Source organism: Rosa chinensis, chromosome 2 (assembly GCF_002994745.2).
Source record: "Rosa chinensis cultivar Old Blush chromosome 2, RchiOBHm-V2, whole genome shotgun sequence".
Taxonomy (NCBI): domain Eukaryota; kingdom Viridiplantae; phylum Streptophyta; class Magnoliopsida; order Rosales; family Rosaceae; genus Rosa; species Rosa chinensis.
In genome coordinates this window covers 58,705,116-58,727,055 of record NC_037089.1, presented here as the reverse complement: position 1 = coordinate 58,727,055, position 21,940 = coordinate 58,705,116, and the positions used below count along the sequence as shown (strand labels likewise).

Genomic DNA, 21,940 nt, shown 5'->3' with positions numbered 1-21,940 from the left:
TCATCTAGATCTGTGGAGAGTTGTTCATGCACTCAATGAACCCTTTGAACAAAAAGTATTGAATCTTGGTCTTTGATTGGTAAGTCTCATTTTGTTTTAGCTCTCATTTGGTCTGAAATCTATGTCTTTATGCTTATTTTTTCATTGTTTGTGATTCCATTAAATGGTGTTCTTCTTCACATATGGATTTTGTTGGATCTGCAAGAAGATTTTGGTCTTAATTTGATCTCTTAATGTTTGATTTCTTGCCGTATTGTTTCACATACTACTAATTTCTTGGCTTTTCTTATCTCCCCCAACTCTGTTTCATTTCTTCGTTAGAATCAAAGATAGTTGTTCTTTTCATCCTTTTGTTTTCTTTATGTGGTCAGTGCTGGTATGTGTTATCTATTCGTAATGGTTCTGCTAAGCTGAGAAATTGATTAGTCTTTACTGGTCTCTCATTTTCTGAAGGTGAAATAAATGGAAGTGGCAAGTGAGGCAAGTGATTCTCGGCAATGGGACAAATTAATACCAAATGCATTGGGTCTAGTACCTGTATGTGATTCAAGTCATTCTAAGTATGTGTATCCATAGTCCATACCTATACACATGCACGTACCACCAAGATTCATATGTACTATACAACTCATTTATGTTTTCAAGTATTGTTGGTTTGGACTTGATGTCCTATGACTTCTGTTTATCTGTTACTTCAGGATCAAGGCTCAAAAATGCATCGAGAAATTGGGTTTATTACCTTTGAAAATGCAGGTTAGATCATTTCACTTTTCTGTTTGACTTGCAGTTGAAATTGCGCATAATAGAGGCTAATTGCATTTTCAATTTACCATAAAGCTCTCGTCCCCTTAGAGCTTGTGTTGCTTAACCTTTATAGCTTGTTCACATAGTAAATAACCTATTTTATATCGATATCGCAATCTTTATTGGTCTTCAATTTTGTGAATATACCGAGTTGGCTTAATGAGGATAGAGTATCTGAGAGCTGATTGTGTCATATTTTGTTTGTGGTTCATTGTGCATATATTTTGTGATGAAAAAATTACTGAAGTGATAATTGTTCTCTAAATTGCAGACTTCGTGGAAAATTTAATGGCTGATACCCATGAATTGGGGGGTTCCAATGTAGTTGTTGATCGAGCAACACCCAAGGCAAGTTACAGCATAACTGACCTTTACTTTTAGTATTATTAATCTTATAGATCAGTTTCCATTTTATATTCATAATTTTGGTTCATAGTTTTCATTGATAATAATAAGTTGTTGGTCACATTGTTAATTCAAGAAGCAAGATTTATAAAGTTTTGTTTTCAGGAAGATGACTTTAAACCAGTAGGTAGAATGCCAGCACCACAGGGTGGATATGGTGCATACAATGCATATATCTCTGCAACCACTAGATATGCAGCCCTTGTGGCTCCGACTTTGTATGATAATCAATTGCCTTAACATCTTAAGATTAGATGTTTCAAAACATAAATTTTCTCTTTGGTCCAACAATGCAATAATATGCATCACATCTGTGATTATTACATTAAATAGGACATATTTTAGGATATCCCAGCAAACTTCTTATCATGGAAGGCAATTGATTTGGCCCTACTCATAAATGGTCACTAATGCTATGTACTTTACCTTTACGATTTTATTTCTCATCATCTTCTTAATCTTGGTGAACACTGCTAGTCCGTGCATGATCATGCTGTAACCTTTTGTATTGGATTCTAAGCTGTATGTCCCTCAATAAATGTAGGTCATCTAAAGAGGCACTTGCTTACTAGTGGTTGGAGTACATTTGTGACTGCCAAGAAACTTGTTCTTGGGGATGCATGTATCTTTGTCAGGTACCCTCTCTTGGGGATAATAAGGTGTTGCCATAAAGCTTATAATTATACAGCTATGTATTTTTTTTTTTCTATTTAGAATTGCAGATCCTAAGCTAGGATTGCAGATCATTGTTAAGGTTGGCTCTAGCTCTGTCTCTATTTTATCCTAAGCTAAGTGTCGTTTTTGTTGTCCTTAAGAGAAAGAACATGTCCATTTTGTATCTAGAGTCATGTACTCATGTGGCAATGGTGGAAATCAATGTATTTATATTGTGATTTATGGACTTCGCTGGTTTTGGTTTCACTTGCATTTTCTGTTCTTTGCTGTTAATTTCCTGCATTTTCTTTTTCTTGTTTCACTGCTCTTTCTTCACATTCCCATGCAGGTTTGTATTATTTCTTCTGCAACCATTAAATCATGTTGTGCCTGATGGAGACATTGTCAAATTTCATCAAATCACTAAACAAGTTTGCATTTTGCAGGCCAATTGGGGGAGTGAGACATTCCAAGTTTTGTTGAAGCCAAAGGCAGTTGAAGGCTAAGACCTATATATCGAGAATAAGAATGTTTTTTATTCTTGTGTAGCTAACTAGGAATTCTCTTGTTTAGTGCATCATCTAGTTACTTGAATGTATGAATGCTTGAATAATGGTACTTGAATGAAATGGATTAGAGTATTATTTATCTAGTAATATATCGAGCATTATTTCTGGACAAACATTTAAATTGATATTCTTCTTGTTGTCTAAGGTTAAGTCATACAACACAATACAAAACCATGTGTTGTATGATAATAAAAGAGTTCAAAATGGAGGCTTCTCCTACAACAGTCACTGGTTGGTACCCAATTTGATTACAATATTCACACAACGGATAACCAAATATAGTTGTTGTGTGAACTAACAACCAACAACAAAAGAAAACAAAATTCTGTTGTGTGAGATTCATAACACACAACAGAAATAAAATGATCTCTGTTGTTTGAGTAATCAACAGACAAAGGAGATAACTTTACATCAGTTGTGTGTTACTTACCACAGACAACAAAAATTAAGTTACTTCAGTTGTGTGTTACTTGCCTCAGACAACAAAAATTAAGTTATATCCATTGTCTGTTATTAGTCTCAGACAACAAAGATTGAGTTATATCTATTGTGTGTTATGAATCTCAGACAACAAAGAATGAGTTATATCTGTTGTGTGTTATAGATCTCAGACAACGGAAAATTTCTTTTTCTGTTGTCTGACTGTGCCGCGACATCCTTGCGCATGGCATGCCAGGAAAATACCTGCGCATAATTCACACAACGGAAACTAGTATTCTGTTGAGCAAAGTACTATCACATAACACTCACTTAGACCACGGTGAGTTTGGTCATCACACAACAGCCACCGTCGTCTAATGGCCTTTTTGTAGTAGTGACAAGGAGAAAACTTCTGCCATCGACGTCACCCAGATCCGGGTTTGAACTTAGGTCCAAAAAGTCAAATGCACAGCCACCCAACTTGATCTGGACACCCAGAGTCGAAAGGGGTCCTTAGTGTCACCACTTCGAATCACCTCCCATATGTTCCACCATAGCCAACAGAACACTGCAACAGGAAACACGATCATGATGAGGTCTTCATAACCTAGTACAGCCTCCAGTAGAAGCCAAACCGGCACCGCCTCACTCCAAATGGGATTCAAAATGAACCCAATTAAACTGGTACCGCCGCGCTCCACCGTCGTCGTTGACAGAAGACGACCCAATCGCAGATGATCGCTGGTTTTCTTCTTCCGAACCCTTAGTCAAATCCCCCAACCCAGTCGCAATTGATCTTGAGTATGATGCACAGTTGCAGGAGCATCACCGAACGCAGAAGGAGATTGAGACTGAGGACCCAAAAGAAAGTCGTCAAGAGTGCTTGACATTGAATTCCGATGAAGTTGACTCCGACCAGTGATGACTTCGACTCTTCAAAGCATCTTTGAATACCCAAGCCCTGGTGGCTAGGGTTTACTGGCGGCAGAGCTCTCACTGCCATTCGAGGACATTTATGATGTTCAAATTGTCTTGAAACTGAAAGAAGTGAATATTGGCTGAAGATATCTTATTGATAGATACAAACATCGTTTTTATACAGGAGAACTCTAAACGTGCTGGACACTAACTACTACAATCTAGGAATTCTAATAAGGAAAGTAATCTACGTAATCTTCTAAAGTAATATTTTGTTCCTAATTCAATTACAATTATGATGCACAATATTTTCTACACTCCCCCTCAAGTTGGAGAGTGAATGTCGCGAGCTCCCAACTTGCGAATCAAAGGAATGAAAACTTTCTTTCCCAAGGCTTTCGTGAAAACATCAGCTAATTGAAAGGAAGAATTCACATGCTTTGTAGCTACTGAACCATCTTGAATCTTGTCCCTTATATAGTGACAATCCATTTCAATGTGTCTAGTTCTTTCATGAAAGACAGGATTAGCTGCAATATGCAAAGCTGCTCTATTGTCACAATACAACAAAGCAGGCTTTGAATGAAGAATATTTAAATCTCTGAGAAGACTCCTCAACCATGTCAACTCACAACAAGCTCCTATCATTAATCTATATTCCTCCTCAGTAGAAGAGAGTGAAACTGTCTTTTGTCTCTTTGATTTCCAAGAAATTAAAGAGGAACCAAAAAAAAAAACACAATAGCCCGTAGTGGATCTTCGAGTCATGGGACAACCAGCCCAATCAGAATCACAATAAGCACGAAGTCTAAAATCACTTTGTGAAGAAAAGAATAGCCCTTGTCCTGGAGTATTCTTGAGATAGCGGACAACTCGCAAAGCTGCTTCCATGTGAGGTTTGCGAGGCTCATGCATAAACCTGCTCAACACATGCATTGAGTAAGTTCTATCAGGCCTTGTGATGGTGAGATAGATGAATCTGCCAACCAATCTTCTGTAGGAAGCATCCTTAAGTAAATCTCCTTGTTAGATAATTGCAAACCACGCTCCATAGGAGTATCAATGGGAGCTGCTCCCAATAAACCTGAATCACTGATAATTTCCAATGCATACTTTCTCTTAGAAATATAGATTCCATTCTTGGAACGAGAAACTTCTATGCCAAGAAAATACTTTAAATCTCCAAGATCCTTAATGCGAAAGCGGCTGTTGAGAAAGTTCTTTAAAGCAGAAATGGTGATAGGATCATTACCAGTGATTAATATGTCATCAACATATATCAATAAAGCAGTGAATGACTTCCCCTGTTTACAAGTAAATAACGAGTAATCTACCTTAGATTGAATATATCCAGCTGATCGAATAGTATCAAAGAATTTTACAAACCATTGCCGAGAAGCTTATTTTAAACCATACAAAGACTTGTTAAGGCAACAAACTAAGTGCTCCCCCTATCGCCGAAGACCAGGACGAGCAGACATGAAAATTTCCTCATCAAGATCACCATGTAAAAAAGCATTATGGACATCTAACTGATGAATTGACCAATTTTGAGCAACAGCCAAAGATAACAAGCACCGAACAGAAATAATCTTGGCAGTAGAGGAGAAAGTTTCATGATAATCGATACCTTCCATTTAAGTAAAGCCCTTGGCAACCAAACGGGCTTTGTACAGTTCAATGGAACTATCTGATCGATGCTTGATTTTGCACACCCACCGAAAAACTATAAGGCTCTTACTAGACGGTAACGGGGTGAGAGTCCAAGTGTTATTGGCCTCTAAGGCTTGCAATTCAGAACGCACAGTTGCCTACCATTCTGAATGAGAAGCAGCTTCAGCATAAGTGCGGGGCTCAGTAGCCTGGCTAATCTGAGCAACAAAAGAGTGATGTGTAGGAGTATAGCTGTGATAGGAAACGTAGTTGCATAGAGGATATCGCGTACCTTTGACAGAACCCGGAAACGAGGAAGATGACGGATTTGGGAAGTTGGAGGTGACTTGCGAACAGATGTAATCGCGTAAACGGACCGAATGTTGGTGGGGCCGGGTAGAGCGACGAAGAGGCTGTGGGTTTGGGTTAGGTAAAGGTGGTGCTGGAATGGGTGGGTGTGCCGGGATGGGTGGAGGTTCCGGGATAGGTGGTGGAACTGTCGGCGGTGCTGCTGCAGCGGACGGTGAGTAGGTGATGGAATCAGGAACAGGCAATATTGGCGGAGTGGGTGTGGACGGAGGTGGACCAGATGGGGGCGAGCTAGGTGGAAGCGGACTGTCGAGTGGCAGCGGCGAGAGATCGCGCGGGGTTGGAGAAGAGATGGAAGGGTCAGACGGAATGGGTAGGTCTGATTGACGAGGTTGACTAGGTGGGCCTAGGGATGGCTGGGCTATCTGGGCTGACTGGGTTGAAGACATGGGAGCTGTGATTTGGGCCAAAGGATGAATGTGAAGTGAGGTTGGCTCGAGATCAGACTTATAGGGAAAAATATTTACATGAAAAAAGACATCACGACTGGAAAAAAATTTATGAGCAGAGAGATCGTAGAGTTTATAGGCCTTCTGACCAACGGGATAACCAATGAAGATGCACTTGACTGCTCTAGGACCAAACTTATGTGTGATATGGACATTGATAGCATAAGCTAGACAGCCAAAAACACGAAGGTGATGAAAGAAAGGAGGTGTGGAATAAAGATGCTCAAAAGGGGTTTTAAAACAGAGAAGTGGAGTGGGTAAACAATTAATAACATGAACAGCAGTGAGTACATATTTGCCCCAAAATTTGGAAGGAAGATTGGCTTGGAATTTAAAAGCACGTGCAACTTGAAGGATATAGCGATGCTTGCATTCTACTACCCCATTTTGTTGGGGCGTATAAACGCAAGAGTGTTGGAAAATAACTCCATTGTCTTTGAAAAAATTTTGAAGAGAAAGAAACTCAGCCCCATTATCACTGCGAAAACTCTTTATCTTTGATGAAAATTGAGTAGATGCAAAAGCAAAAAATTGTTTCACCAAAGACTGAGTTTCATGTTTATGTTGCATCAAAAATATCCAAGTAAAGCGAGAATATCATCCACAATAGTAAGAAAATAATGTGCACCAGAAAAAGAGGAATGCTTATAAGGACCCCAGATATCACAATGAATAAGATCAAAAGGTTTAACAGATGAGATAGTACTAATACCAAAAGAAAGACGACTTTGCTTTGTTAATGGACAAACATCGCAAGCATTATTGAAATTAAGACAAATATTTAAAAAATGTTTAGCAATATAATCTAAACAAGGAGATGAAACATGGCCCAAACGACAATGCCAAAGGTTGGTAGATGACACGGTGAGGTAACATGTAGGTTGAATGGGTGAAAGTGATCTGGTTTGGACTTGCTTTTCTCCGTCGCTGACGCCACCAAATAGTAGAGAACGTCTCGTTGCTTACCCAAACCAATCGTCCTCCTCGAAACCAGATCCTGCAAAATACACCAATAAGGGAAAAAGGTTACCGAAAACTCAACCCCCTTGTAAGTCGACTAATAGATATCAGGTCAACTTTAAAGTTTGGTACACATAACAGATTATGGAGATAATAAAAGGAATTTAACGGTAGTGATCTCGTAGAAGTTATGTGTGCTTTTCCTCCACTTGTCAACAATACAGGAGGTAAGGTGTGATTTTTATGGCTACATGTCAACATGCCTGATGATGAAACTACATGATCTGTTGCGCTACTATCAAGTATCCAACAGCGAGATAAAATTTTAGACAAACCTGGTGCTGTTGTAGCATTAACCTGAGGAGTTTGTCCATCACTACCTTTGCCTTTTATGTCCAACATAGTCAAAAGTTGTTGAATTTGTGTATCTGATAGCCCTGCAATAATTGGCTTTGAATTATCTTTGCTGGTACCTTTAGAGACATTGTTTACAGATGCCATATTTTCATGGCCTCCATGATTCTTAGATTTATTTTTTGGATGCCCAGGAGGATAACCAATCAACTTCCAATAAGTTTCAACAAAGTGGCCATCTTCATTACAATGAGAGCAGTGAGGACGTCGATTGGAGGAACCAGCACGCCGATTCGGTTGATTAGAGCGAGGAAAGGAACTTATTTGTCTTCCATTCCTAACAGCCATGGCTGCACTAGTTGTGTCATTTGGCACTTGAGTGGTACCAAGAAAACGTTGCCTCTCATCTTGACAAATAGAAGAATAGGCTTGACGCATCGATGGTAGTGGATTCATTAGAAGAATCTGTCCACGAGCAGCAGCATAAGACTCATTTAGTCCCATAAGAAATTGCATAAGCTTCTGACGATCTTGTTGTACTCCACAAGTGCATATTGAATCTGTATAAGAGGTCAATTCATCCCACAAACCTTTCAACTTTGTGTAATAGGCTGCAACAAAAAGTTGTTCTTGTTTGAGATAAGCAATCTCACGCTGAATTTGAAAGATGCGTGGAGCGTTGCTTTGAGAAAAGCTGTCACGAAAATCCTCCCAAACTTCGCGAGCAGTAGTGTAGTAAATCACACTATCAGAGATATCTGGAGTAATTGAATTCACAATCCAGGAATGAACCATATCATTGCAACTAGACCATGCTGCATAATCATCAGGATTAGTTTCTTGTGAAGGTGCCTTGATTGTGCCATTAACGAAACCAAGTTTATTCTTGGCATTTAGGGAGATTGACATGGCTCTTCGCCATGTCGAGTAGTTGTCGCCATTGAGAGGTTTTGTGACCAACACCAACCATGGATGATCAGAGTGGTGAATGAAGTAAGGATTGGAGATGTCAGACTTTTCCATGATGAAAAACAAAGACTGCGCACGAGAAGTAGAGTGCAGAGGCTTAGGAGATGGGATCAGATTTTGATACCTGCTCTGGTACCATGAAAGAAGTGAATATTGGCTGAAGATATCTGTGAGGCCCGGAAATATTTAAGGAGCTAAAGTGGAGTACTTCGAGATTTGATCTGTAATTTCAGTCATTGCTAAGAACACTTAGGAAGATTTTTTTTGAATTTTTCAAAACATGAAATCTTTTAATTTAAAGGTTTGATAATAAAGTATGTGACGCGACGAATTCGTGAGAATTTTCAGGGGACTCTTCGGACACCCAAGCTAATTATTATGATTTTTCGAAGTTTCAGGATTATAGAAATTATTTAATGGAAAAGAAAAATAGAGCGACGCGATCTCACCCATCAAATTAATCACCGTGTGATCTGGATCGTGCATTTTAAATGAATATTTGTCTATGAAGAACCGAAGATGGATGGAACGCACGCCCCTGATCACTCTTGAACTCTCAACGTCGAGACCCGTTTCCTCGACCCAGAAACCCGTGCCGGCAACCCGATTCCGTCCCCATCTTCCGGCCACGACACAGTGGCGAACCGACCCCCTTTCTATTCGTCTCCTCAACGCCGACGTCCTCCTGGTCACGGATTGTCCGTTGGACAACGGAAGGCGACAAAATGAGGTTGAGAAACCGCTGCAACTCCGGCGACTCCGGTCACCATTGTTGATGCATGAGGTATGAAACATGCTCTTCTCTTCGTGCTCTACATTGGTGTAAATGGATTTTGGAATTGATCGAGTTTTGTTGGATTGGTGTTTTGGGTGTTGTCGGCTGATGTCGAGGCTACTGTTCCGGCAGAGTGTTCCAGAGTTCTTTGATTCAATTTTGATGATAATTCTGGTCCTAGAACGAGCAGCGAGATGTGGGTTGCATTGAAATTCAGAATTGGTGTGGTGGAGCACAGTCGGGTAGCAGAACAAAGAGTTCGAAAATCCGTCAAGTTTGATAGTGAAAAGTCTGGTTTTGTTCGTACTGGAACAAGACATAGACATGCAAAGGGAGAGAGATTCAGAAGCTTGCCAGAGTTGGTAATTGGGTTTGAGTATTCCTATCTCAATTGGTTGTGCACTGATCTTTGGTTGTGCTTATAGCATAGGATTTCAACTTGGAGGTTTTAAAGACGAATTGTATAATTGGAGGAGGGCTGTCCTAGTTCATTTTGAGTTCCACGGTGAAGGTAAGGAATTACTCAAATTGGTTCTATTGCGTTGTGTTAATTAAGTTTGGTTCTGAAACTTGTCTCCTGGTTTTAGAATGGGAGAGTGATGGCGAAATGTATAAAGGATGCAGAACCTCGGTGGGCTAAGAACTCCAACAATTGCAATGGAAAAAGTATTCATGGTAAGTTGGGAGTTTGTATGTAATCCTATATTTAAGTTAAATTTAAGAAAAGTAGTAACGTGATTGAGGAGGAAAAGTGATGTTTGTCTGGGAATAAATTGTGGACAGTGAGATTAGCATTATTAGTTGCAAAACTGCGGTTGTGGTTTGATAGTTGGAAATTAAAGAAAGAAATTGTCAAAGCTCATGTTACCATGCACATTAAGTGGTTGCAGTTTTGAGTCAATTATTGATTACAAGTTGTTTGTGATTAGATGCTAGAAGTAGAAATCTGGGCTTATAGATTATAAATCGTATTGAACAATTACAAGATATAATTGCCCTTGATGAAGCTTTGTGCTAGTGATGGGCTTGTGAGTTCTATAATTTATCGATAAGTATGTCGTTTACATACAATTAAAGGACTTAGGTTTCTTGACATCTGTGAATGTTGGAAGTGCACTGAATATATAGAAATGATTATAAAGCTAAGAACTTGACGTACTGTGAAGTGTTTTCCAAGATAAGTATGAGGTTAATTGATATATATATATATATATATATATATATATATATATATATATATATAGACCAAACCAATTGTAAAGATTTTTGATTTAGATGCCTTTCTGGGTTGGTATCTATTCATGAATTTGATCGAATTTTAATTTGATTATGGGTGTCCATAGTAAATTTGGACATGTCTGTGATACATTGGAACCTCAAAAGTTTGGGAAAAATGACTATTCGAATATCTTGGTAAAGTGAAATTGGTATGATCATATTATTATCGGCAATTTCAAATATTCAAATGACAATGAATTGTTGTCGGACTTAGGGACTCCAGTTACCCGGAACATGAAAGATTGTGGTGTTGGCCTAGAAGAGCGAATGGAATCAAAGCTATGATATTCCAGGTAGGGGATTCTAGACTCGCCTCAGTTAGTAACTTTTATGCATGTACTTTATAGAAATTATTGATGCATGAAAAATTTGTTTTCGATTCTTCTATGAGATATTGTTTGATGACCTGAGAGTGAGAGGAGCATAGCGACTTCTTTGGGTTTCGATCCCCTAAACCTCCGGAAGGGCTGTATGGACTGAAGAGTGTCTGACATCCTTTGAGGTGTGGCACTGCTTCAAGGTGATACAGCGTAAGTGGACACTCTCGCTACACCTTACCAGTGTAAACGACATTAATCGTGGTAAGGCTGTAATTGACATAGCGATCGGTCATCAGGTCTGTTTCATTCCTCTGGGCCCTACTATATTTTTATAAACGATCTAGGTTTGTGGTTTCTAACATTTCATTCTATAAGCATTGTTTCTCACTTACCTTGCCGGCACCTGTATTTTAAATTGATTTCACACCTAGCTGAGGTAGAGTCTTATTGAGCAGTGAGGACAAAAGCTCACCCCTACAACAGTTTGTGGATGCAGGTACTGTGGACGAAGACGGGATAGTTGGATGATGCTAATTGTGGCTTAGTTACCTTGTACGTTAAATGGTCATCAACGGAGCTAGATCCGCGTGACAGGTTCTCTTATTTCTTTTACTGCCGTGTAACTTGTTTATCGAGGTTGTGATTATTTTTAAAATACCTCTTTTGTATATTTTTCGGACTTTGGCCTTGAACCAGACGAACATTCGATAATTGTTTTGAAATGACTTATATTTGCTTTCTTTAAAGGATTTCCGATGGTTTTATAGTTTTCACCTCACTTAAACAATTGCTTCCGTGCTCAAGTTTTCCTAATTTATTTACTAAAGTTTTTTTTTTTAACTTCCTTGTGTTGCCTTGCAGGTTCTTAGGACTTGAGATAAGTATCTTAGCTTAGGTTCTAAGGGCACGTGGCACTGTAATGTACTCGGTTTGATAAGGTGCAAATCGGGGTGTTACAATATCTTATTGATAGATACAAACATTGTTTTTATACAAGAGAAGTCTAAACGTGCTGGACACTAACTACTACAATCTAGGAATTCTAATAAGGAAAGTAATCTGTGTAATCTTCTAAAGTAATATTCTGTAATCCTAATTCAATTACAATTATGATACACAATATTTTCTACATAAACAAAAACAGAGAATGAGTGAAAAGAAAAAAAAAACCACTTCACCGAACAGGGTTTAGTGAAACATTTTTAATATTTAAAACAAGAAGAGTTTATAATCCATTAACGTATGAAAACATTAATGGTAGACCAGTTAAACTAGCTTGAAACCAAGCTGATTGTATGCTAATATTTCTCATACATGTCTCATTTCATGAAATATTTATCACTTTGAAAACTTATATTACCATTTTGACAACTCATTTAGTAACTAGAAAAAAAGTCCTTGATACATATGCTTATCATTAAACTAAAATAAGTTTTTGTTTGAGTAATTTAATTCTAAAAGTGGTAATTGTATGTCTATCATATGTTAATAAATTGTATCATATGTTAATAAATTGTAAAATTTCTCTATGAGATTGTGAGTCTACCTTTGTATAGAGTTGGTTATCTAACCATTTCACCAAATATGATTTTGTGAAACATTATTGAACAAAGCCCTCCTTGTTCTTAATTAGCTTTTCATCTCACTACACCATTTTCTTCTGAAAGTTCCCCTTGACTCTCATTTAATCCCCAAAGGCCCCAAAACATGAAGATAACGCGTGCTGGTCGGCTACATGTCCAATTAAAGTTAAAAAAAAACACAAAGTTGGCATGGAAAAGTTTGATGGCAACATGGTCGATCGGCTATCAAGTATTGGATTTATTGAAGGTCGGCTATCAAGTATCGGATTTGTTGAAGGCCCTGACCATTCGATCGGCTATCAAGTATTGGATTTATTGAAGGTCCTGACCATTGCTGATGTCCATGGACCCCAAATTCCAATGGACCCTTGCATAAATATCCCATCGAAACAGTTCTAGTTCCAGTTCCGGTTCCAACTAAATCACCTAATTACAATACGACATAGAGGATAGAGCTAGTTGAGACCCAAATTATGATTCCCAATGTGATAATGTCTGTCTAGGGTTGAACCCTGTATGCACTTTGGTGTCCCTTATTGGCTTAGAGTAACTACAATAACTTCCTTATATTTTAATTTTTTTTCTATTTTAAGAAAAAATAAGTTTTTTTTATTCAACAACAAATTCTCTATAACTATCTCCATTTTAGAGATAGTGAGGAAAGATAAAACAAAATTCCCTAAATTTACAATAATCTCTAAGAGTGTGCTTGGATGAGGGAAAAAATAATGTAATTTAATTGAAAGTGATGATTTCATAATTCTTACAAGTTAATTCCCTCGTTTGGCATTATCAGATTGGAAATTTTAAATTTCTCTGTGGAAAAAAAAAAGAAGGAATTCATTGTTTAAAAATTCCCCACTTCAATTTCCACCAAAATAGGTGTTTTTTTTTTTTTTGATCAAGTGAAATATCATTCGATAAAACTGCAATTACAGCACCCAAACACGAGCTTACACTCGAGTAAAGTAGCACCGAACTAATACTGCACAAACTTACTCTGAAGACACTAAACTGAACTATCAATGAATCCAACGACGAAGACTGAATTGGATGGCTAATCGAGTTAGCTAGGCCAAAATAAGTAGCATTGTCTGGGATGGGGTCAAGCTACAATAGATAACTATAGGGCAGGCCATCCCAGGATCTCCTGGAAACCTCAGCACAGGCTGATAATAAAATGCGCGGCCAAAAGCCGGCAAAAGACTGGATCCTATTAACCCTAAACCAACCATCCAACTCAAACCATCCGTCAGAATCCATGACACTAACCCTAACGAGTAGGGACTTATTAACACTGCAGAAAATAGAAAAACACAAACCAAACAAAACTGAAACCAAATAAAGGCCCAAATAACCAGGCCCTAACACCAAAGTCTGGCCCAACCACCACTCCCCACAAGACTCCAGCACCGCAATCCACCAAGGCATCACCGCGATCCACCAAGGCTACCGCCAGTGACTGCACTCCCCGCCATCCTTCCACCTTGCACTGCCCCGCAGCTGCAATGCATCCCAACGCCACAACATCGACACACCACAAAGCCAACCACACGAGAACCTGGCTGGCGTTCGAGATCGAACTCCGAGAAGAATCGGAACCCCACGAGGCTTGTCACTTCCATGAAATCGAGAACCCAGCCACCGCCCAATAACCATCCGTAGCCGAGACACCTGCAACAACTGGCAAATCGAGCCCCGCCGGAAAATCGCACCACACCAGAAGTCCAAGCCAGCACCCACCCACGATCGATGAAGAGAAGAACCACATCTGTAAAATCCGCCACGATCCAAGTAGAAGCCGCCAACTTCCATCCCTGAGCCAGACCCCCGCCATAGAGCCACGCCGCTAGCCTCCATTTACATCCCCTCCCGGACCGGAAAGCAGCTGCAGGGGCGCCGCCTGTGTACGGCCGGGAGAGAGTGCTCTCAATCTCACTGTTTTTTCCTCCGCGCATGAGGCACGTTCTCTCTCCCTAAACCCCTAAACGTTCTCTAACTAATACCAAAATAGGTGTTATTTACGAATTCCTCTGCAATATTCAATTTTCATTTCCAAAATAAGGATTTTTTCTATTTTTTCTATTTTTTTATTTTAAACTTTCTTATTTTATTACACATCTCAAATCCTAAATAGATACAACCAAACAATAGAAATTGCAATTAATGGAATTTTAGATTGATGGAGTTAAAGATTCCATCATTTATAAATTCCTACGAATTTCATAATTTTCTCATCCAAACCGTAAAATTTTAAGGTAGAATTATGAAGGTTTTAGAGATTGCTGTAAAATAGGAAATCTATTGGAGTTGGAGAAGAAAAATTATGGAAAGCTATGACTTTTGCTTCCCTATAATACAAAAGCTATAGAGAACTTGTTAAAGTTGCTCTTAATCAGCATCGTGTGCACAAATGAATTCCAATGGAGGTCTCTAACAAAGCTAAGCCTATAACAAAGCAGCTTTAGTTCCAACTACATCATGCCCTCGTTTAGATATTGCGGCTTTGGGATAGAAAATTTAATATTTTCTTACGCCCCCTCCCATATCCTATGGATTCATTTTTTGTTATTGTTTTGAAAAGTTAATTACATATTTCCTAATTTCTTTTCGAATGTTATCAAACATTGAAATAGAAAACTCACACAACCAAAAAAAGGGCAAAGAAGATAGAACTATGATTTCCAATGTGACGATGACTCTATAGGGTTGAACCCTATGTGCAAAAGTTAATGTAGGCGTATTATGTTAGCAATTAGCTTTGTGCAAATTAGGCCACCGATCATGTTGCATGCCATGCCACTCTGTCCTTCCAGTGTTTCTGAGTCAACTGGTTTTCATAACCACTCAATTAACTCCATCAAATGCAACATTGTCATCAGGGCCGGCCTTGCCCATGGGCATCCTTGGCGACAGCCCAGGGCCCAACATAGAGGGGGGCACCAGATTTTATCAATAAGATTTTATATATATATATATATATATATATATATATATATATAACATATATATTTAATTATATATAATTATATATGTATAGAGAGTGGAACGTGAAAAAAAAAATTAGATTTCTAGACACAGATCACGTCTTTACTTCTTCTTCTTCTTCTAACGCACAATGGCAGGCACAAAATTGATTATCCAAGCGTCTCTTGCTCTCTCCCAAGTCCCAAACCTTAAACCCAGCAAATTTTTTCTTTAAATTGGTTTCAATGGTTACTCAATTCTTCAGTTCATTCTCATCCATCACCCAAATTTTCTCCTCTCCATGTTTATGTTATTCTACGGTGATCATACGAATTTTTCAGCTTTCCATCGATGTAGGCTGAGGTACAAATCAAAATAGGTATTAGGTATTCTTCAATTTTGATATCCCATGAAAATTTGGATATCAAAAGTCTTGTTACTTGTTTTTTGAGTTCTGTTGATTTCTAACAACTTGCTCATTCATTGGTTTTCAATTTTCAATATTAGGTGGAATTGGAAGTTGGAGTTGCAAGTCAATTTCGATCAAAAAAGAAAGAACAAGAAGGAAAAAAGCAAATTCCAGATTTTCAGGTATTGGTCTATGCTCCAGTGTTTATCAATTATCATTCAAAGTGATTTCTAACAACATGCTCATTCATCGGTTTTCAATTTTTAATATTAAGTGCAATTAGAAGTTGGATTTGCAAGTCAATCCCGATCAGAAAAGAAAAATCAAGAAGGAAAAAAGCTGATTCTAGATTTGCAGGTTTTATTGTTCTATGCTAAAGTGTTTATCATTCAAAGTTTAGTGTTTTGGCTTGCCAACTTTCAGTTTGAAGCTTCAGCAAGATATCATATTTGGCTTGGGACTACAATGCTATTTTGTGCTACATTTCATGTTGTAAGCACCCTGTTCATTTGGGGGGTCGGCCACCATATTCAAGATGAGGTAAAATACTAGTGCTTTTTCAATTGGTTTTATTGAATATAAAATTTCATGCACATTACTGATCTTTTGGTGTAATCCATTCAATTCTGGAAATGGCAGCATACTGGGCGAATATATCTATATATGGCTTCCTTGTTGAAGCATATAATTCATAGCGGACGACCATAAGTAAGTGCATATTCGATAATTTCTATTTTTTTCCAAGACATTTTCTATTTGTTTGTTCAACTTTTGAATATGGTTTTCTTTTTTTATTCAGGAATTCTTCGTAAGTTTTACCAAGACACACGTTACCATGTCTCTTATTTGTGTGATTGTGTCGAAGTGCTACATTATGTGTGATCTTTTGGATTAGCTAGAAGTTTTCTGTGGCAAGAAAAAATTTATATTCTTTTTTGTACGGGGTTTTGGTTTTATGTCTGTTGTATAATGTTTCTTTATGTAATAAAATCGGCGTGGGGATGAGTCGCCTAACTTGACTAGGTTCCAAACCCCTAAAAAAAGGATTTAGAGTATGACTTTTGTAAGAATCACTACATGTCTATTTAGGCTAGTTGGGTACACACACAAAATTTCGCCCTGGGCATCAAACAGCTCAGGACCGGCCCTGATTGTCATGGCTTTAAGCCATAATGCCACCACCGGCTATCCTCTCGCCACCGATATTTAATAAACATGAATTTACCGTAACTTGTTTCTGTCTGTAAATATGTATAGAGATGGTTATATAGAGCATCACACATAATGTGCTTGAAGAAATCAAGTGAAAATGAGCAAAAGTAGGAGAAGGTGGAACCCGGGGAATACATTTTTACCATATATATCATCCTTCATTTTCAATCGATTATGTTATGTACGTACATTCATTGATTGAGGGTACATGTGATATTTCGTACATGAACGTTCATTACCAAGCAAGATGAATTATGTTGTTTCAGTCGCATGGGAAAACCAAAGTGAACTCTCATTTAAGGCTAAACAAACTCTACCTTCCAACTTTAAGTGAAAGCTTGAAAAGGTCCAATCATTCCATCTTGGAGTTGGGAGGATTCAGAGCGTCAACGTGCACTTGCATGAAGATTAATAAACGGTTGGATAACATTAAATAAATTTTTGGTTATTAAGAAAAATGTTGACTACAAATATCAAGGGTTGAGATTACCTAATAAGTGCTGAGTCACTTGCACCACCGTTGCAGAGAAGAATTTCCACATTTTCAATCCCCTTTATAAGGTCCAATTCTAATCACAAAGCCTCAAACCATTTAGAAGATGGGTAGCCAAACCATCAGAGCAGCTTTGGTTCTGGTTTTTGTATTTGCCTTTGCAATTATTGGTGGCAATGCACAAGAATCAACCACTCTTGTTCCAGCCATCATCACATTTGGTGATTCTGCAGTAGATGTGGGAAACAATGACTACCTCCTAACAATTTATAAGGCCAATTACCCTCCTTATGGAAGAGACTTTGTGAACCATCAAGCTACTGGGAGGTTTTGCAATGGAAAACTAGCCACCGATATCACTGGTACGCAAGTAGAAATTTGGTTCAGAATTATGTCTTTTGTGACTTTCGCATTATTATTTATTAACAGTAATTATTTTAAGGAAAGTGAGTCGATCTGTTGATTAACAAAATGGGTACTTTTGTTGAACTGCAAAGGGTATTTATATATAGAACTGTCAGTGAATGTTTGTTTGGCTACAAATACCATTATATCAGTTTCAAGAACATTACAATATTCAGATTGTTTATACATTTTAGTCAAACTCTTTTGCAGTCACGGACAAAAGAAAGCAGTTTTCTTGCCCTTTTTATCTTCTCAAAGCCAAAAGATAATTTCTTAGGAGACTGGGATCCTTAAAAGTTTAAACTGAGCTGCATTCAGTAATTGAATTAAGCTAGAGGGCTCAAATTTTCTGGTCACTTTAATTGATCATATAATGTTGCAGCTAAGATGTTAATTAATTAACAGTTGCCAATAATAATTGAACTGGTCTGTGGTTAATAACAGTGGTCCTTAAGCATAAAACACGTAAACTTCAGGATTAGTACTTCACTGGCCGGATATATGAGTGTTTAAATTGGGTGGTGAAAAGTCCAAACATAACTATTTCATTTTGCAGCTGATACTCTGGGCTTCACAACTTATCCACCTGCATATCTTAGCCCTCAGGCGTCAGGGAATAACCTTCTCATTGGAGCCAACTTTGCTTCCGCTGCATCCGGTTATGATCAAACGGCAGCAAACTTCAATGTAAATTTTTTACCTTTTTTACTTTGTTACAGTCTAATTACGTTTCATATGTGTGGATTAATTCTTACGTTTCATACAACTGAACTTGTTTTGGCAGCGTGCAATCTCTTTGCCCCGACAGTTACGATACTTTAAGGAATACCAGGGTAAGCTGAACAAGGTTGCAGGTAGTGAGAAAGCAGCAACAATTATCGAGGGTGCCCTATACTTATTGAGTGCTGGCAGTAGTGATTTTGTTCAGAACTACTATGTCAATCCTTTTGTTAACAAATTCTACACTCCTGACAAGTACGGTGACATCCTCGTTGGTGCTTTCACACGCTTTATTACGGTACCTCCTCAAATTGCCACTTCTGTTAATCCTACTTTAATGAAGAATCTGCTTTGAGTTCTTGTATATTGATTTGTGATTGTCCAAATGAAGTGCTTGATTAGGTCATTAGACTACCACAAATCCAATTCCTAAGGTTTTGGTTTTTTGCTTGAAATCTAGGATGTGTATGGTTTGGGAGCAAGGAAAATAGGTGTGACATCACTCCCTCCATTGGGTTGCCTTCCAGCTGCAAGAACCTTATTTGGACCCCATGAGCCAGGCTGTGTCGCCAGACTCAACACTGATGCTCAAGCATTCAATAAGAAGATAAACAACGCAGCAGAAACTCTCCAAAAGAAACTTCCTGGTCTTACACTGGTCATCTTCGACATCTACAAGCCTCTATTTGATGTTGTTGAGTCTCCATCAAACTATGGTACTGAACTAACTCTCTTCACTACATTAATAGCCTAGCAAATCAGATCCTAATTCAAGGAATTCTATGTCTATAGACTATAAGGGGTCATATTCGGCCAATACATTCATGTAGATCAACTCCATGCATGGTAGACCAAGTCCATGTAGCCAGCCTTTGAACCAGTCTACCACTACATGAAGCCGATCTACATTTATGTATACTTTAATGCACGCGCCATCTACAAACCTAGAATGATAATGACAATTTTCTCATATAATGTTGTAGGCTTTGCGGAAGCAAGGAGAGGTTGCTGTGGCACGGGGATTATAGAGACGACATCATTGCTGTGCAATTCAAAGTCAATAGGAACTTGTGCTAATGCAACTCAATATGTGTTCTGGGACAGCGTTCATCCATCTGAAGCTGCTAATCAATTTCTTGCTGATGCATTGATTGTCCAAGGGGTTCCCCTCATTTCATGAGGATGGTATATGCATATATGTTCCTAGAGAACTCTACAAAATGTTGAAAACTGCTATCCGGCCCTTTCTTTTGGGTACTACTATGTTTACAGAGATAGTGAAAGCTTCAGAATAATGTTGCTAGTAAATTTTATTTTCCTTTGGGACAAGGTTGTACACTTGTATGCCATCTGTAATTTATTAACTTAAGAAATTTCTTCAGACCAAAATGGTTTGGAAATTGGAAAATTGTGGTTGACTTGTACTATTTTACAGTAGTTTGACTAGTTACTTTTGAAATGTATCCTTGACGAGGTCGGTTGGCTTTGCAGTTGAGGCTTACATTTTAGCTCTATGAAATTCGAAATTGTGATCAATTCGATCATTAACTATTCCAAATTAAAGGCCTCTTACACTAACTATTCCGAAGGTTATATTGGTTGAAATCCTCTGTCGGCTTCCCTGAAATTAGTTCATTTTGTGATTCAAGTGTGTGTCCAAAGTCCAAACGTTGCTACAGTCTCAAATGGTCAAGGAAGGACAAGGAAGGCGAATTCAAATGGTCAGTCGACCCTGTTACTGTAACCTGCAAACATAAGAAGCTCAACCCGGACAAGGTTTGGGTGCGAAGTTTCCACCCAAACAATGAGGATATAGTGCATTTCTCTCACCTTGGAGACTTCTTTCACGTGCAACCTTCGTGGAGGAATGTTAGAGATAGTCACACAGGGTATACGCCATCGTTTATACGAATTCATCTACCCGTCTTTGCTCCCATGGTGGCCTACCCCGGTTTAGGGTACAATATAGTAATTCTGAAACGTAATTGCATGTGTAATCGAGAAGACGTGGGTCAGAAATAAACTGAAGTACGTCATTCGATCAAAAATAAACACTGGAACATGCTTTTCTTTTTTACTTTCACATTATTATACTTCTATAATTAGTCTCTCAGTTTTGGTGGCTGATCGCTGGAGACAGAAAGAGAGAGCGAAGGGTAAGGCATCCCGACAGCCTTTTGGTTCTTTGCGATTGTTTATCTCTTCTCAATCAAAACTTGAAGATATAGATGTTTTTGGTTGTTTGCTCCATCTGTACAGAAACAGAGAGAGCGAATGATTGTTTGTCGTGGCGGATCCAGGATGATAGACTTGTCTAGGCTAATTAAAAGTGCAACAATTTTTTTTTTTTTTTTCGAGATTTGGAACCCAGTGGGAGGCTCATCCTCACGCCTTTATAATTTTCAATCAAAACATACAACAGATGGGACATAAAACCAAACCCACACTCTATATCTAGAGCAAGCATATCATATGATGTAAAATCTTGTGGATAAAACCTCAAAGCAAGATTGCAAACATCTTCACATTTAAATGATTGAAAATTATCACGTGGATCAAATGTAGCACTAAAAACAAGGAGCTCCAACAAATTATCTGTAAATCTACTATCCAACTCTACCAACAGAAAGTCTATCACAGCATTAAGAGCAACTCCAACAGCTTCCCTATAATTTTTGTATTATAGGGAAGCAAAAGTCAAACCTTTAGCCTATTTTTCTTCTCCAACTCCAACAGATTCCCTAGTTTACAGTAATCTATAAAATCTCCATATTCTTCTTTAAAATTTTGGAGTTTGCTGTAAATATAGGGAATTTGGTTTTCTCTCTCCTCACTTTCCCTAAAATAGAGATAATTATAGGGAATCTGTTGGAGCAAAAGAGGCTTATTTTTCCCTAAAGTAGAGAAAAATCAAATTATAGGGAAGCTGTTGGAGTTGCTCTAAGTATATTGACGCGATAATAATGTTCATTTGTAATATTTGTAAACCATGACAGAAGATTTTTGTACCTCTTGAGTTTCCAGCGATCCGTCATTATATTTCCCTGAATGTCTATGCAATATTCAATAGATCAGGTCCTGAAAATCAACTAAGATTCTAACTTCTAAGACCATCTCCAATGGAGAGGTCAAAAATTTTGAGGTAAGTTTGAAATTTGACAACTACAAGAAATTGTCAATTTTGATAATTTTTCACTCCAACCCATAGGTTAAAATAAATAAATATTTTATTATTATTATCATGTATTTAATTA

At 38.1% G+C, this 21,940-nt stretch overlaps 1 protein-coding gene and 1 long non-coding RNA gene across 2 annotated transcripts; both read left to right on the top strand.

The window, feature by feature from the left end:
• Nucleotides 1-9,061: 9,061 nt before the first annotated feature.
• Nucleotides 9,062-10,072, top strand: LOC112190228. The gene is made up of 2 exons (XR_002932308.2): nucleotides 9,062-9,810; nucleotides 9,887-10,072. It is a non-coding gene; the product is annotated as an uncharacterized LOC112190228 (long non-coding RNA).
• Nucleotides 10,073-17,667: 7,595 nt separating this feature from the next.
• On the top strand, nucleotides 17,668-20,005 carry LOC112183413 (GDSL esterase/lipase APG). Its single transcript, XM_024321790.2, has 5 exons — nucleotides 17,668-17,923; nucleotides 18,523-18,653; nucleotides 18,751-18,984; nucleotides 19,147-19,402; nucleotides 19,670-20,005. The coding sequence occupies exons 1-5, from the start codon at nucleotides 17,668-17,670 to the stop codon at nucleotides 19,864-19,866; spliced, it is 1,074 nt and encodes a 357-aa protein (XP_024177558.1). The 3' UTR covers nucleotides 19,867-20,005.
• Nucleotides 20,006-21,940: the final 1,935 nt, after the last annotated feature.

Bases quoted from the DNA above. Each gene is read 5' to 3' on its own strand.
- LOC112183413 (XM_024321790.2), top strand. From the start codon at position 17,668: ATGGGTAGCCAAACCATCAGAGCAGCTTTGGTTCTGGTTTTTGTATTT. The intron at 17,924-18,522 runs GTACGCAAGTAG...TTCATTTTGCAG, and splicing joins ACTAGCCACCGATATCACTG to CTGATACTCTGGGCTTCACA. The intron at 18,985-19,146 runs GTACCTCCTCAA...CTTGAAATCTAG, and splicing joins CTTTCACACGCTTTATTACG to GATGTGTATGGTTTGGGAGC.